Raw genomic sequence first — 18,748 nt, forward strand, 5'->3', positions numbered from 1 at the left:
GGCAGCAAGGGAGAACAGTAGGAGAAGGTGAAGTGTTTGCAGATGGCTCATGAGTCATCCCCTGCCTAGCTCTGCTGTGCCCTGCCCTATGCCTTAAATCTGCTCTGTAGCTCTCCTCCTCCTTACATTTCTAGAAGGACCAGTTTCTAGAAGTAGGTTTGACTCTTCCTTTCAACACTTTGCATTACCTGGGTCTGTCCACTTCCCAGGTGAATAGAGCCTGTTTACAAAGAATGGACTTCTTGGATGACACTACCAGTAGCTAGACTGAAAGTTCCCACCACAGTGCACTCCTCACATGACCTGTCTGGGCTAATATGTATGTGGTGCCAGCAAAATGTGAATCAAGAGGTCAGAGAAAGTTTAATTGGGGATAGGGAGCCAAGCTGAATTTCAAAAGATATGTTGCAGAAAGAAGGGAAGGGTACTCCTGATGGGGGATATATGCTTGATAAGTGAACAGGTTGGGAGAGCAGGGCAAAAGATGGATTTGGCTAAGTGTAGGGTGGTGAGGGTAGGGAATTCATGAGATAAGACTTCTCCTTAGAACATAGATCCAAAGCCCTGCCAGAGGAAAACCCCAATTTATTTTCTTTGATCTATTGCATCATTTTTCACTTTTACCTTTGCAGAAATTATACTTACCATGTCAGTGTCTGACACGGGGCCAAAACTGGTCACATAGATGTCAGTCTTCACTTCAGTCACTGCATCTGGTCCAAAGAAAGTAGAAAAGCAGATTGTCATGAAAGTCTGTTGCCTTAGCTCAGAGAGAGTCCCGTGCAGTACTCCAAATGATGGCCAACTTGTTGCTTCCAAGAAAGTACACTTGGTACAATCATAGGAAAGCCCCTTTAAAAATTCTCATTTGTACTATTTCTTCACAGAGAATATGCTAGGTATAGGTATAAAGCCCATCCCTTCAGGCATCATTGAAGATGATAGCAGACTCTCCAAACTCCAAAGCTTACGGAGAGTCCTTAGAGGTCTCTGACATTCACTCATGCTGGGCTCTCACATCAGGATTATCCTTACCTGTGGCAGGTTACAAATGTTCCAATACCCAACTCTTTTCCCCTTCCAGGAACATAGGATGATGGTACTTCCACTCCCCTGCCCACTTAAAGTGGGGAGGCACCATATGACTGGTTTTGGTTGCAGAAGGAAATATGTGTCACTCTCTGGCTGGAACAATTAATGTCCAATACAAGACTCTCTCTGCCATGGTCACCATGGAAACATATGTTGATATGGAGCTAATTTAAGATTGAAACAGCCTGGAATGATGAGCCAACATATGGAGATCAACTGCCCTGGAGAGTTGCCTGGATCTACAACAGACTTTGCATCAATGAGAAATAAACTTTTTTGGGGTTAAGTGACTGAGATTTGGAGATGAGTGATATTACCTAATACACTCACTTTGCATTTTTTTCTATAACAGTCTGTTTACCTTTCTGCCTTCCCACATGACCCAAGCGCTCCTGAAGGGCAGTATCCCTGTTTTGTTATCTCTATATCCTCAGTACATAGAAAAGGAGCCTGTTACTCAGATGGTGCTCACTGAACAGATTTGGTATGAATGGATGAATTTCATCACACCTAGAGTTGCCAAGTTGGAAAGTGATACTCAGAGAAGTGAAGTTATTTGACTGCTAAGTTTCTTTTCTCGTCATTCTGTCAGTCCTGTTTACCTCATTGCAGCCCAGACTAGCCCACCCACTCCAGCATACCTCAAATAGAGCACAGGGCAGACTTCTCCAGGGTAGCAAAGTCCATTCTAGCCTATCAAGCACCCCATCATCACAGTAAATTCAAACAATGCCCACTCCAATCCAGCATACCTGAATCCAGTAGAACATACCAATAGCAAAGCTAATACCAACAAAGCCCACATAGGACTTGATGTATGTATACTATAATGAGGCTGGTTATTGCAGTCTATGGCACTATTTTTTTTTTATTTTTATTTTAAAAATTTATGTTTTCTTTTTCTAAATTGAAGTACAGTTGATTTACAATGTTATATTAGTTTCAAGTATAAACTATTGTGATTCAATATTTTTATAGATTATACTCCATTTAAAGTTATGATAAGTTTTGATTTGCATTTTAATTGGGAAAGGTTTCTCTGCTTCTTCATCTTGCTCATACCTCTCTGGCACTGTGGTTTATGGAGTATCAGTTGTCTATTTTGGACCTTAAGGATTTTATCTATCTGATGCCTATTTAGGAATAGAACTTAGGAAAAAAAGAAAAAAAAATAAGAGAGAGAGAGAAAGAATTTGAAAAGAAGGGAGAAAGAGGGTTTGAAAACAGTGTATAATGAATAATTGAAGAGTGAGTTGAAGCAGAGTATCAATCGGGTTGAGACGTCCTTTTAAAACCTTTTAAAAAAAAGGGGGGGAAGATGAAAAGATGTGTTTGCAACCTGTGTCTAATCAATAACAGGACATCAAAACCCAAGAGAAATAGAAATGAATTAAGAAGTAAAAATTAAGAGGGTAATAGAAAATAGAACAGGTAAAAACAGATAAAAAAAAAAAAAGGGTGGGGGGGTTGTCAGGTGTTCTCCTGGAGTCTCTGTGCTTTTAATGTGAAGTCTTTCTGTCTTCGTCCTGTTTTGGAAGCTCGGCTTCTTGTTTCCAGAGGCCCTCCGTTGGCACCCTCTTCTGTGCTGCTCCCAATACCTGTCGGCAAGCAGATCACACCTCCTCCTAACACTGGGTCAGGTGCAGCTCTCCTCTGCTGTGGGCGGGCGGGTCACTGCCCCTCCCGATGCCACAGTCAAAACTAAAATGAGGTATCACCTCACACCAGTCAGAATGGCCATCATTCAAAAATCCAGAAATGACAAATGCTGGAGAGGCTGTGGAGAAAGGGGAACCCTTCTACACTGCTGGTGGGAATGCAGTTTGGTGCAGCCACTATGGAAAACAGTGTGGAGATTCCTCAAAAGACTAGGAATAGACTTACCATATGACCCAGGAATACCACTCCTGGGCTTGTATCCAGAAGGAACCCTACTTCAGGATGACACCTGCACCCCAATGTTCATAGCAGCACTATTTACAATAGCCAAAACATGGAAACAGCCTAAATGTCCATCGAAAGGTGACTGGATAAAGAAGAGGTGGTATATTTATACAATGGAATACTACTTAGCCATAAAACCCGACAACATAATGCCATTTGCAGCAACATGGATGCTCCTGGAGAATGTCATTCTAAGTGAAGTAAGCCAGAAAGAGAAAGAAAAATACCATATGAGATCGCTCATATGTGGAATCTAAAAAACAAAAACAAAAACAAACAAACAAACAAACAAACAAAAACAAAGCGTAAATACAGGACAGAAATAGACTCATAGACAGAGAATACAGACTTGTGGTTGCCAGGGGGGTGGAGAGTGGGAAGAGATAGACTGGGATTTCAAAATTGTAGAATAGACAAACAAGATTATACTGTATAGCACAGGGAAATATACACAAAATGTTATGATAACTCACAGAGAAAAAAGTGTGACAATGAGTGTGTGTATGTCCATGAATGACTGAAAAATTGTGCTGAACACTGGAATTTGACACAACATTGTAAAATGATTATAAATCAATAAAAAATGTTAAAAAAAAAAAGTTATGATAAGACACTGGTTATACTTCCTGTGCTGTACATTACATGATTCCTTTTTTTCTTATAGAGAGGTAGGGAACACAGCTACTCCATTTATAGCATATTCACTATATTCATCCTGTCCTGGGTCCTGGCCCAGATGTAATTTATATCTTGTTGGCCTCCCATTTTCCAGAGCCATCCCTTCGGCTTAATATAGTGCTCCCCTTCACAGGCACAAATTATACTCAAGGCCACTTCACACATCCACAAACATTCCATTTTCAGAAGAAACTATGAATATCATTTAATAATAATCAAAGCTATAGTCAAAATACACAATTTACTTCCAAGCTTAATCAGCAAATGACATGCTGAAACTAGAGTTATGTTTTAAATAGTTGGGCTATCATCTAGAGCGCAGGCTTCCCTTGGAGCCATTTTCATGCTTCAAGAAGAAGAGACAACACTTCAGAATGCAGAACATGCCCCCTAAAGACTTGTCCTTTCAGATATACTGCCAGATTCATTGGCTGGAGAAATACTGCCCTACCTCAGAGTACATAAAACAAAATTAATTAATTAATGGGGGAGACCACAATTACATTTGATTCCAATATTCCAGGCAGGACATAGTTAGACATAGGACAACTTTCTAAAGCAATTTAACTGTAAACTTGTAAGATAGTTATGTAGAATAAAAACAGGGGGCTCAGACTACAAGAGAAAAAGGAGAAGAGAGATAATGGTGATAAAGTCAATTGGCAGAAGACCGCTCTAGTTGCAAGAGAAGAATGAAGCCACCGTAGGTAGAAAGTAAAGTGGCTATAATAAAAAGTATTGGGCTGAGATGGGAAGGCTTGATTTCTGGATCTCTGCCCCTGACTTGCTGAGTGCCTTGAACAAGACTTTTTTTTCCCTCTTGGTCACTCTCTTGTACAGTGAGGGCTTGGTACCAAACAAATTCTGAATTTTCTCTCTGCTCTAACTAGGAACTCTGACTGTAGGGCCAAGCAAAAAGCATCTGACTAAAGGTGCCCAATGGTAACAAGAGGCAAGTTTTCTGTGCTGTCTGAAGAAGATAGGAGGTTTGTATGATCAGGCCACTCAAGATGGCTGTTCTCTTGTACATCCCCTGCTCAATCAGTCCCTGCCTCACCTACACCGTAATCACATGACTGACCTTCCCTCTTAACCATAGAGCCTAATCAGTAAATGCCTATATACTTGCCTCTGTCCCCAGCTAGGGATCATTCTAACTTTTATATCAAAACATCATTACTATGATAGCTTATCAAAGGGGTGGTGAGAGGTAAGCCCTTCTGTTGGTTTCCCTGGCAACCGATGAGCCAACCTGAAGTCAATTTCCCCTATAATCCCCCCACCCCCACTCCCAAGTGAAGACTTTCACCATGTCCTGCTTGTCTCTGCCACACATGGTAGGGTGTTGCTCCAGGACCTTGCTTCAGACATGTAAGATCCCCTTATCCATAAAACCATTGGTGTCTCTGTCACTAACTCTGGTCTCTTTGTTCTGTCTCCAGACTAGGCAAGCACAGGGCTTGCAGCCCAAAAAGGTTTAATGCAAATCTCTCTCAACTGTTCAGTCTCATTTAAAAGACACCCATTGATTGCTAAGAAGGAAACAATGTGGGGGAGGATGCTTTCCCAAGGAACTAGGGCTCAGCCAAGCTTCATAACTTTCTCTGTGTATGCACAGGGAGAGTTGGGAAGTTTGGTCTAATACACTGGATACCAAATCCCATCTTTCTCCATTTCTGTCCCATTTGGAAAGAATCTGGTGTATAAGAGAATTAGGGGAAGTGGTATGAAATGAAAGGGAGATACAGTAAAGAAGGGGGAAAGAAGGAAAGAAGGAAAGAAAGGAAAGGAAAGGAAAGGAAGGAAGGAAGGAAGGAAGGAAGGAAGGAAGGAAGGAAGGAAGGAAGGGGAGAGGTAATTAGAAAATGATTGGAGGGAAAATCAGGAAAGAAAGGATGAACAGGAAGAAGACAATGAGAACAGACAAAAAGGAAGGGAGTAAGAAGAGGAAATTAAACAGAAAACTGGAGGCCAAGAGACAGCAAGAGCTGACAGCAATAGAGGAAGACAAAGCAAGAGAAAAATGCTAAGAGAAAAAGAGAGGTAGTGTTCTTTTCACTAGAGGAGTCAGAAATCTCTAATGCAGTAGGATGTGGAGACAGGAATTGTTGCTTGTATTATGGAAGCACAAGTGAGGGAGGGACCTGAATTTACGTTCCCATCCTTAGATCGCTGATCCTCTGGTCTAAGGCCAGGCAAACACAGGGATATTTGACATTCCCTCAGTGTTCCACACAGGGACCACAAAGACCCAATGAATAAATCCCATTTTTTGACTAGGAAATCCAGCTACCTTGGAGCAGGGTATGTGACAACACATAGAGAAGTACCCTGCAGAGATACTGTACAGTGATTAAAAGCATAACTAACTGGGTTTGAATATAGGTTCTGCCATTTACTTTTTGTGTGCCTTTTGTCATTTAACTCCTCTGTGCCTGGAAAATTGGGATAATGATAGCACGTACCTCAGAATTGCTCCAAGGATTTAAGGAGACAGTATTTAGACCACTAGTTAGAACAAATCCAGTGTTCATTATATGTTAGCTGCTACTGCTGCTGCTGCTGCTTAATATTATTCCAGAGGCAAGACCATATGAGCCACCCATCAGGCCAAGTGGACAGAACTCACCCAGAAATCTAAGGTCCTGAGTCTTGGACAAAGAAGAGAATATCAGCCCACTACTTCAGCTCCTTTGTGTGAAGGAATGATTAGGAGTTTCCTATTTCATTTAATTAAGTGAAAAGACTGGTGAATTAGACTAAAACTGGTGAGTGCTACAATTCATGGTCTAGCCTCTGTTCACAGCCTTCTCAGTGGAGACAAATGTGAAAAATGAATTAGTAGGTCGAGAAGAGTGGGTTTTTTTCTTTTTTTAAAACAAACGTTTTCAGATGCCCCTTGGCTTGCTCTTTATTTACTTTGGGGATCCAATTTCCTTCCAGAGTTACCCTCTGAAAGCAAAGGTGAATAGAATTAGCTTTTACTTTTGCCAATTTACTGTGGTATTGAAAGTGCTTGCAATCTCCTGTATTTACATGAACACACATGCCCTTAGCCCTGGGTGGGATTCACCTTGGTGGGGAACTTATCAACCAGTTCCTAATGTCATTCCAGCTTGTTTTTGTTCTGAAAGAGTGAAGTTAAGCCAATCAGCAAGTGATCAGTTTATATTGACTATGTTGCTCATCACAAACTGTATTTTGTAGTTTGAGTTCAAATAGATCCCCGAGAAACCACGAGTTTTCTCCATTGAGGAGAAGCCAGAGTAGAGCAACCCTAGCCACTCCATCCCAGAACACACATAAGCATTGTTTTAGCATTGTCCTTTGGACCCACAATACAAAGTCTGCTTATCAGTCTTTGAGATTTAAAGACCTTCAGAGATTGAAAGAAAGTGATCATGGTACCCCTAAGTCTGCCCATCTTGTTCCTTTCCAGACTAAATATCCTGACTCCATTTGTGTCTCCCTCTTTTGATATGGTTTTAAGCACACTCACTATCCCTCATTTACTTTCCTCTGGCTGAGGTCTGATTTTTTGCTGGCATCCTGAAATATGTTTTGTGATTAAACTCTGTCACAATTGCACTGGAGACAGGATCATAAAATGAATGATATGAACAAAAGCCAACCATCCCTCTTTATTTCATTAGAGGCCATGATCAACTCTTCAATCCTTCCCAATGACAGTCTTCCTAACAATAGTGAGGCTTTAAGGACTGGGACTTTGGCTAAAAGAACAAAGCCCTAATTTTCTGTTTTCTTACTTCCATATCACTGGGGATTTGGGAGAATAAGTGCTTATTCTTATGCACACTTATCATCTTGAAGAGAGACTAGGCTACTAGAAATGAGCTCCCATGTGACTAGTGGCTCTGCTAGTGATGTGGCTTTAGGGAGTGGGCTACAGTGACTTATGGACAGGCACTTGAAGATCTGAAATCTGGAGTGCTCTGTTCTCCTATTAATGGCCTTTTCATTTCTCTATGACAATCCCTGGGGACTGAGATATTGCAAGTACTCAGTGATTCCCCCCACTACTAGCATTAATCACAGATAAGGTCTCCAGAGGAATCACAAACAAGTGGTTTAGGAAAGAAATTATAAAAGTCTGTGTTAGCAGTCCTAAACTCTAATCTAAGCTCTGCAATTGGCTCATACCCCCTTTTGCAAGCTGTTTGGGCTAAGCTCATAACTTTTTTCTCTTTTAAATTTTTCTTTTTTTTTCTTTAATTTTTAGGACCTAGTGGTTAAAAGCTCATAACTTTTGACATTTGGTAGGCTAGAGGTCTAGCACTGTGTTATGCTGCTCCATCCAGTGTCTGGTACCTGGAATGTACAGCAAATCTTTAATAGCTAGCATCACACAACATACATTTATAACAAAACACCAGTAAGAAATACCACAAGATTTAAAAGAGACCATAATCACCCCAACTTAACCACCATGGGTTCTCATTAATTCCACTGTTGTTCAAATCTTGACCCTCACAAGGGTATTATAGAACAAAGTTCACTGCCCGTTTCATAAAATTCTCAGAAACTTCATTCTTAATGAGACCCCCAAATCCATCTTTCAGTCCCAAGCCAGATACAGTTGTAGGCAGTAGACATCATTCAGATCACTCCACTCCATTCACTGGTTTCACAAAAATACTGATTCTTGTACCGTCATCCTCAGCCTTTCATCTTCCTCATCATTATCTCATTCCTTAATCTAGTATTTAATATTTAAATTGTAAAGTATCAGCACATATTTTAAGTGTCAATTCAAATGGTCCCATTTATCTTTCACTCATTCTAGATGTTTCCTGCCTCCAAACTTTCCTTTTCCTGTACACCTATTATCCGTTAACTAACCCAATACTTATGCAGAATGTAGTGGAAAAAGCATTGAATCTAATTTCAGAAGATCTTGGTACAAGCTCAAGTAGTGCTATTGACAAGCTCTATGATCTTGAATGAGACTTTTATCTCCCTGAGCCTAGGTTTCCTTAACTAGAATATGAAGAGTTTCAGCACAGAGATCTCTAAAATCCATTTCAGAAAAATAGTCTCTGATTCTTTGGTTTTCTGGTTTCTAAGCCCAAGGTAGATCAGAGACACAGAATTAGAACTGAAGAGATAGGACCAGTGGCAAAAACAAGAAATAAGCACTAATGTAGTAAAGAAGGGGGTAGAAAAAAGTAATAATATCCAGGATTTGGCCCATGGGAAGAAAATACTCAAATGGTATTTTGACTTTTCTCAAGAAAGGTTGCTGTACTCAGTGCTCCTAGTCACATTAATATAGGTCTATAGACACACCTTCCTAGAATATCTTTTCCCTCAGACCTTTTAAGTGGCATACTTTCCTTGTGATGGAGACCAAAGGAAATATTTGGATTTGTAGCTCCAGAGGAAAAAAGGGCAGATGTGTGGACCTAGACACCTACATAGGAAGAAATTTAAGTAACAAGTAAGGGAGAAATAAAACCATCATAGCTGCCTCTTCAGTGGTTCATAGTCTTTCACTGAAAATGGAGGCCACCCCAAGACCTAGTAGGATTTCTCTAAGGCAACGTCATAACAAAATTAGAGAGGAAAGTAGAAGCAGATCCCAAATAATGACCAGGAAATAAGTTCTAGGCTTACTACACAATGTGTTCCCCACTCTAGAGGCACATCCCTGAGCCAGAACAAGCTGAAAGCCAGAGAAAAAGCAATAGAATCTTTAAAACAGCTGAAAAAATTTTTTAAATGTTACAAGGATGATCTGGTATTTTTCCAGGGCCTATTGATTTTTAGCTTAAGCATAAAATTTAATGAGTGGAAAAACCATTGTTACAGGAATCTGGAGACTTGGGTTAATCCTGATCCTACCTTAAGTTAACTATACCCTAATTTTTTTTCTAAAAAAAAATTGTAACTTAGACATTTTAAACATTTTAAGCATATCTGTTTTATTTCATTTTATTTTTTAATGGTGATACCGGGGATTTGAGATAGGAGGGAAGGGGGCAGGGCACAATCACTGAAGAAATGACACAGTAGTTGAGGACAGGACAAACTGGTTAAAACCAACATGGTGGAATATTAGACTTCCAGTAGACTTTGAACCTCATGGCACACCCACAGGCACCATGACAGTTCCTAGGCTGACCATAAAAGGTCAAAAAGTAGGTGGTGGGGGTGTTTCCTGGAAATCCTTGCCCTTTCCCCAAAATAGTTGGAATAATCCTCCTACTCAATAGCATATGCAATTATTAGCCCATAAAACCTAACAACTCCGCACCTCGTGGTCACTCTCTCTCACCTTCTGAGATGGCCTGCATTCTGTCTATGGAGTGTGTATCTACTTTTACTTAAAACTAAACACCCCCACACCTCTCAATCTCTCTCCTTCTCACCTTTCTGAGATGGCCCATATTCTGCCCATGGAGTATGTATCTCCTAAGCCATTTTCCCTTCTGAATGAGACAGACTCCACTCTGCCTATGGAGTGTGTATCTCTCTAAATAAACTTGCTCTCACCTAAAAAAAAAAAAAAAAAAGACTGAGCAGTAATTTTAGCATCTTAGGCTCAACTTTCTGCCAAGTGAACGTACTTCTCACTCCTGAAGCCAATGATCTACATCCCAATTTATAGTCCAGGGTCTTTCTACCTCGCTGATAAGTGGCTCCATGTTTAGTATGCAGGCAACTCCACTTCTACTAACACTTCTGGGATCTCACCTCCTGTAGGAACTCCACAGTGAACTGTCCTTGACCAAACTGGACCTCAATGCACTTGCCATCTTGTACATAAGAAGAAAAATGATGATTGGAAGACAGTCTTCCCAATAGATCTTCACCAAGAGAAGTATGCTAATAACAATCTGTGTCACACTCCAGCTATTTTCTAGCCTTGATGAGTTCCATGTTTTTTAAAAATGCCTCCTCTTGATACAAGGTATATTTGAATAGTTTCCTGTTTGTCATTTCAAACTCAAAATCCCTTGAATACCTGATTTAAGTTATTTTTAACTACTTATGCTAGCATCTTTTCTGAGCCAACCAGAGGAAATACATATTTGCTAGTCCTGAGGTGGAATTTCTGAGCCACATCTTATCTGTCACAGGTTCTGCATGATATTGAAAGGATATCAGTAATTCTGAAGTGAGGGCTTTTCATCCTATTCAATTAAATATACTCAGCAATTCTTGGATTTGGTCAATATTGCTGATGGATGGTTTATTCTTCAGTTTTCTCCACTGACAATCTCCCTGATGTCCTCTCCTAGAATCTGAAGATGATGAGACAGAGATTGTCATGTAGTCATAGAAAATTTTGTATTACTCCTGCATGTTTGCTTAAAGTTTAGCATGAATAAGAGGCATACCAATACATAGCAGAATCACCTAAATATTCAGGTTTATACAAGAGACAGTACTTGGAGTCAGAGAATCTAAAAACTATCAAACAATATATATTATGAAAGAGGAAGCCTATATCTAGGCATTCCACAATGCCATTCTATTGAGTCAAATAATCTCATTTATAACAGTGAGTATGGCTCTCAGGGACTTATGGTGGCTGCAAATCAGAAACATCACCCTACATTATATCACAATCTGTGGCACCTGTGTGGACTGAAAGTTTACTAAAACCTTCCCTAACTCTTAGTATCCCTCGAGCGTTACTGGATTTTAATCTCTGACCTCTTATTCCAGGCGGGTAAGACATCATTCATTTCTGCTTACTCTTATCCTGTCTGTCAAAGTGCTCTTCTACCCCCATGGACAACCAAGCTACCTCATTTCTATCCATACTCTCCTCTGGGTTTTGAGCATATCAGCTGGGTCTTTTGAAGAATCGCAACACTACTATACCTCCCAGTGATACTTCTACTAATTAATTTACATTGGTACACTCTTCCAGACAAAAGATGTCTTTCTATAAAAATAGCAGCTTTCCCCAAAATGACTACCACAAGTGACATTCTGGTAGCTGATCATTCCCTGAGCAAACCAGGTTTCCCACAAGGACCTACATTATGTCTTCTGGAATAGGGGTTAGGATAAGGAGTATGTTGACGAATACTAAACCTTGAGAGGGAACAAGATGACACTTGGTCCTCCTTTAAATAGATATGAATTACCAGCTCAAATTTGAAGTTAGTGCTCAAAGCTGGATGACCATTAACTCCCCTGTGCCCTTCAAGATTACAGCAATCATCAAACTAGTTGCCTTCTGACTCTAGAGCTGACTTACAGGCATTTCTATGCCTCATTCCTTTCCTCTAGATTCTGTTCTTTCTCAAAGATTCATTGGGATAATCCAGAAAACTGGAATATCTTTTAAAGGAGTGGTTAAGCATGCAATGACTTGGCCAGCTCTTATATGTGGTTCAGTGGAATACACCCAGAAAAGCCATCATGGTGCTATGTCTCCCGTCTTCATGATGTTCCAAAGACTTTCCAAGCCTTCCACTTAGTGTCCCCAGGGAAACAATGGTCTTATTCAACCTATAGCACAGATTACAGAGAGGTGGTATCTGAACCAGATCAGAACTGTGAAGAGCTTCTATAGGCAAGGCCAAAGGTAACATACAGTATATCTGTGTAGCTTTGCAACAATACCTCAGAAACCTCTCCAGGCTTTATACTCTACCTTTCCTTCTCTTTTCTCACTCAGCAAACCTACTTTTCTCACTCTGATCTTATGATTTCCATACTGTTGCCTGGTAACTGATTTCTTATTCTTGGTATAGTCTGCACCAGCTGGATTGTCTGCTTGGGATCTCACTTCCAATTTCACTCCTGAGTATTTTCTTTCAGATATTTCTTATCTCTACATTTACATTTTCATATCTTTACATTACATTTCTTATCTTACATCACAAGTTAGTAATTCCCAACCTAGCTGTGACACCAAGAATTCCAGCCTGAGTTTGAGACACTGAGCCCTCACTTTTTCCAAAGAGAAAAACTATGATACAGACACCTAAATAACTAAGTCCCGCCCCCTCCTCCACCCACCAAAGGCAAAGAAGTAAATGCTACAAAGATCCTAGTAACAGATATGAGCTTTGGATAAGCAATGGTAAATTCCAATTGAGGGAAACAATAAAAATAACACATTTATAATGTTTAATCTTACAAAAACACTTTCATATATATTATTTCATTTGATTCTCACAATAAATCTGTAAGGTAAGTGTTCATTCATTAAATAAATATTGAGGACATACTGTGAACTAAGTAGTGTTTGCCAATTTAGCAGTGAAACAAAGAGTCAAAAATCCCTACCCTCCTAAAACTTACATTCAAGTGAGGGAAAGCAGATAAAATATAAGTAAATTATGATAATTTAATAGTTGCTATAGGGAAAATAAACCTGGAATTTGATGTGAAAATTTAAATACAATTAATCAGCAAAAAGGCCCCACTGAGCAAGTGGCATCTGAGCAAGAGGAGGATTATGTAATAAATAATTCAGGTGATAGATAATGGTGGCTCACATCAAGCTGGTAGCAATAGAGGTGATGGGAACTGGTCAGATTTTTCAATGTTTTGATGGCAGAATTTGTTACTGGATTAGATTTGCAAGAGCAAATCTACAATGTACGCTAGTTGCCTTCATTTTGTAGCCAAAGATAGGACATGATGGCTTAGAGAGGTCAAGTGACTTTCTTGAGGTCACTCATCTAGAATGAGCTGAAATTTAAAAAACAAGTTGTGAATTCAGGTCTTCTAGCCCATGCTGGAAGACTTCTTGGTGGAAATGGTATTTAGGTCTTAAAGAATGAATAAGATCTTGAATGGTAGAGAGTTATGAGTACATGCTAGACTAAGGACATAACATGAGTAAAGCCACTGCTGGGCTTCCTAACTGCTGATGGTATTTCTACTAGACCAAAATATACAGAGGCCCCTCTGATGGGTGCTGAAGCACTCACAGCAGAGGAACAGAGAGATTAATGACTAAAAGAAAAAAAGAGAGGCAAAAAATGAAACAAGAGACCAAAATACGAAACTCAAATGAAAGACACTAGCACAAAGAGGAGATCAGACAAAAGCAGTGAAAGATCACAATTTTACAGAGATTGAGAGTGGGGCTGCCAGAGCTCTTGAGGAAAGTTGAGCACAATGAATAGGAACTAGTCAAAATCAGGTATTACTGTTGATTTGAAACCTTGCAACCCACAGTTCAAACAGTGAAATGATGAAGTGTCCAAGACATAAAGTAATGAGGGATCAGGCACAAGAAGTCTGTTTGTAACTCTTGGTAAGTGAGGCAGAATGAGAAGGTGATATCACAAAAGAAAAAAAGAGAGAACTATCTGCATAAGAACTTTTTTCCCAACCAAAAAAATATGAATCAGGAGAAAAGAAAATATAGCTAAAAATCAAGGTCTATGGGATCACAAGGAGACCTCATCAATTATTTCCCATTCATGGTTTTCTTATACCTCTTCTATGGGTAAAACTTTGTGCTCAGCATTCCAGGGGGAGAAGAGGACATAGTTTCTGCTGGGGAAGAGGAATAACAAAGGAGAAAGAGTACAGAACCATGTTATTGTCCACTCTAGCTAGCATTACTTCTCTTACAAATCATTTCCAAAATATGTTATATTGGATTAAAAAGATGGTAACTTGGATTGGATGACAGATGAGAGATTCTGCCCACTCATTGTGTTGCCTCATGCCTCCTCTTCCAGTGTGAAGGCTTCCAGATTAATAACTATTTGTAGCTAAAACCAAAAGATTGCAGTGAGAGAAAGCAAGATAGGTCTGACAAAAAGCCCACTGAGAAATCCCACCAAAGGTTGAGTTATAAATTAATGCTAACTATGTCTATATAGCCTAATTAGAGAGGCATAAAGGGTAATGCCCTGATACTCCAGAAGTTCTCCTCAGGATCTATCCTAAATACCTCCTGTACTTTTTCCTTCTAGTCATATTTTCAGAGATAGTGGTAACCATCTGGAGATCCTAAATGACCCTCATGACATGGAAACATTGTTCTTGTTATTAAAAAGTAAATTTTAAGTTACTTATATATTGTTGCTATCAGGAAAAAAAAATTTTCATGTGGTAAGTGGGGAAACTGCTGTGGTATAAGACAAGGCACTTGATGTGATGTGATAAATTGGTGCTAAAGTCAGAGAGTGCAAATCTCTGCAGCCCTGACCTTGAGTATATTGCAGCTATCTAGACCCATGCTTTCTTTAACACTGGTTGGTAGTTCTCTACTTCTCCACACTAATAGGATCCCAGAATAGTATGTAATAGGTCTAAGAAAGAGTTATGGCAGGAAGGTAGTATATTAGTAGCGAATTTGTGGTAACAGGTAGGTCTCAGACCCATTAGAAAGAAGACTATAAAAGAGAACTGAAGATAACTTATTTATAGAAATAGCAAGCAATTACAAGAGCTACTATTGTAAGGGTGAGTTAAACAATGGATTTTCTAGGGAATCAAGATGGTGGAGTAAGAAGACCCTGAACTCACCTCCCCTCAGATATATATATATCAAAACTACAACTACATATAGAACAACTCTCACAGAGTATGACCCAGAGATTAGTAGAACAGCTCTTTTACAACCATGGCTGTAAATAAAGAACCACACTCAGTCTCGTAGGAAGGGAGAAGAAGTGAGATAGTTGGGTCCCACACCCCTAATGGGTGACCCAGAAGAGGAGGGGGAAATCACAGGCTTGGGGATTCTCCCTGGAGAGCAAGGGTTTCAAGCCACATATTAGGCACCCTAACCCTGAGGTCCAGCACTGGGAAAAGAGCCCCCTTAGCTGGTTTGGAAACCAGTGGGGCTTACTGGAAGGCTATAAGAAACCAAGACTCCACTCTTGAAGAATACATGCACACAATTTGCTTATTCCCAGTCCCAGCATAGAGGAGGCAGCAGATTGAAAACGGACTTGCACTCTGGCTGACCAGCCAGGACTGCCCCAGTGCACACCCCAGACTGCACCAAGCTCCTGCTCCAGCCCATCCTGCTCCACCACTGCTCCACATAAGTTGGAGGCAGCGTTTCCAATGATCATGCATGCCTGAAGGGAATAAAGCCAGCTCAAGCCTCAGTTCTGCCTCTGGCCAAGGCAGATACAGCCCTTGCCAGTGTGGGTGTGTGTGTGTTCATGGGCACTTGTGAGGGATCAGAATCAGCTTAGTCCCTGACTCTGCCTCTGGCCAGGGCAGACAATTGATGCCAGCATGCACATGCATGAAACACTGGGAAAGGAGCATAAGCAGCTCAGTAGTAAAGCTACAACCTTTCCTGCCTCAGTCCAGCCTCTAGCCAAGGTTTGCACACTGAGGAAAAAGAATCAGCTCACAGGTGCAGAATCAAGCCCTCAGATCCCAACCACACCCCCAACAAAGGCAGAGACAGACTGCCAGCACACGGGAGAAGCCCAATTCCCTCAGGATTCCTTCTAGAGCCCCTTGGACCCCAGCCCCACCCCAAATAGTGTGTTGACTACCATTGAGCCTGGGAGAATCTCCAGCTAACATCCAGCTCTGGCTCCAGCCACTCTGAATCCGGCCCTACCTTCCACCAAGACAGGAGCTCTCAGTGCACTCCAGGGGAAGATACAGCCTCTGCTCACTTCAGGTCCACTTCTCATACCAAAGCCACTGAACACACACAGACCTCATAAGAATGCTTCCACACAAGGATACACATTCAAGACCAGGATAGGTAACCGTTTTACCTAATTTCATAGAGACAGAGAAAGTTAAACAACATGAGAAGATAGTGGAATATGTTTCAAATGAGAAAACAAAATAAAACTCCTGAAAAAAAACCCTAATGAAACAAAGGTAAATAATTTACCTGACAAACAGTTCAAACCAATAGTAATAAGAATGCTAACTGAACTAGGAAAAGAATACATAAATAGAGTGAGAACTTCAACAAAAATTAGAAAATATAAAAAAGAACCAGTCAGAGCTGAAGAATACAATAGTTGAAAGGAAAACACACTAGAAGGAATTAACAGCAGACTAGGTAATACAGAAGAAAGCATAATCAATCTGGAAGATAGAATAGTGGAAATCACCCAATCATAATAGCAAAAAGAAAAATAAATTTTAAAAAATGAGGGTAGTTTAGAAGATTTCTAAGAAATAATCAAGCATACTAACATTTATATTATAGGAGCCCCAAAAGAAGGAGAGAGAGAGAAAGGGGTAGAAAATGCATTTGAAGAAATTATGGCTGAGAACTTCTCTAACTTCTCTAACTATAACTTCTTTCCTCTTCTTAGAAGAGGAAACAGATATCTAGATAAGAATGCACAGAGTCCCAAACAAGATGGACCCAAAGAGACACACAAGACATATAATTAAAATGACAAGTTAAATATAAGGAGAGAATTTTGAAGGTAACAAGAGAAGAACAAAGAGTCATATACAAGGGAACCCCCAGAAGGCTATCAGTTGATTTTTCAGCAGGAACTTTGCAGACCAGATGAGAGTGACATGTTATAGTTAAAGTGTTGAAAGAAAAAACCTACAACCTAGCATACTCTAACCAGTATAGTTATCATTCAGAATTGAAGGAAAGATAAAGAGTTTCTCAGACAAGCAAAAACTAAAAATACTCATCACCACTAGACCGATCTGACAATAAATGTTGAAGGATCTTCTTGAAGTGAAAAAGAAAAGGCTACAAAAAGAAGTAAGACAATATAGAAAGAAGAAAAAATCCCACTAGTTAAGGCAAAGACATAATAAAGGCAGTGGAAATAAGCTAGTACAAAGGTTAAAAGACAAAAATTGTAAAATCAACTCTAACTACAATAAATAGTAAAGTGATACTCATGAAAATATAAAGTATAAAATCAAAAACAAAATGTGATGAATAAGTAAATATATATCATTTAGAATGTAGTAGAATTAAATGACTATCAGTTTAAAAGAAGTAGATATAGCTATAGATCAAAATATGAACCCCATGATCCTAAGTACCTCCATTAAAATAAATCAGTAAATAAATAAACCTAATTACCTCCTTCCCCAACCCCCCAGAAAAGAAAGAAAATTATAGTGAAATATTTGTGAGTTTGTCCTAAGAAAATATCAAAATACAGAGAAAGTTTTCTGTAAGATGAAAGTCATGGCAGCTTCATTTATAATTAGGAAAAATTAAAAATACTTTGTATGTACAATAGTTTTTAAATGGTTGAATAAGTCACAGATTATCTTAACTGAATATTATGAAATTATTAAAACTACTTATGATGCTCATATAGCAATAGGTAAAAGGTTTATCATCCAATGTTTTACAGTATACAAAATGGTATTTGTATAAAATTAGAACAAATTTTAAATTATATGTACATATAGAAATAAACTGGAAATTGATGTAAAAAATAAAAATAGTTGATTTGTTAGACTAGTGGAAATGTGTGTGTTTGCTAAACAAAAGGGGGACATTATTTTGTATAATTATTATATAATAAACATGATAATTATTATATTATGAACATTATAATTTATAGTGTTTGTGAAGTAAGTATACAGTGGATCATAAAAAAAAATATGAACCTCATGGTAACCACAAATCAGAAACATAAAATAGGTACACAAAAATTAGAGAAAAAGGAGCACAAACATAACACTAATGAAAATCAGCAAACTAGAAGGGAAGAAACTAAAGAAGAAGTGAATAGAGGAGAACTACAAAAACAACCAGAAAACAATAATAAAATGGCAATAGTACATACTTATAAATAATCACTTTAAATGTTAATGGACTAAATGCTCCAATCAAAAGACATAGGGTGGCTGATGGGACAAAAAACAAGATCCATCTATATGCTGCCTACAAGAGACTCAGTTCAGAGCTAAAGACACACAGAGACTGAAAGTGAGTGGATAGAAAATAATATTCCATGAAAATGGAGATGAAAAGAAATCTGGGGTAGCAATACTCATATCAGACAAAGTAGATTTTAAAACAAAGTCTATAACAAAAAACAAAGAAGGGCATTATATAATGATAAAGGGATTTAATACAAGAGGAGGACATAACATTCATTAACAT

General features: G+C 39.1%; 1 protein-coding gene across 1 annotated transcript in view; it reads right to left on the bottom strand.

Moving 5' to 3' along the window:
* The window catches only part of LOC102507127 (gamma-aminobutyric acid receptor subunit alpha-3), a 164,192-nt gene that overhangs the window by 16,326 nt on the left and 129,118 nt on the right, over positions 1-18,748 (bottom strand). The window contains exon 4 of the mRNA XM_032475188.1: positions 646-713. Within this exon, the coding sequence (XP_032331079.1) occupies positions 646-713 (68 nt within the window). The remainder of the gene's footprint in view (positions 1-645; positions 714-18,748) is intronic.

Source organism: Camelus ferus, chromosome X (assembly GCF_009834535.1).
Source record: "Camelus ferus isolate YT-003-E chromosome X, BCGSAC_Cfer_1.0, whole genome shotgun sequence".
In the NCBI taxonomy this organism is placed as follows: domain Eukaryota; kingdom Metazoa; phylum Chordata; class Mammalia; order Artiodactyla; family Camelidae; genus Camelus; species Camelus ferus.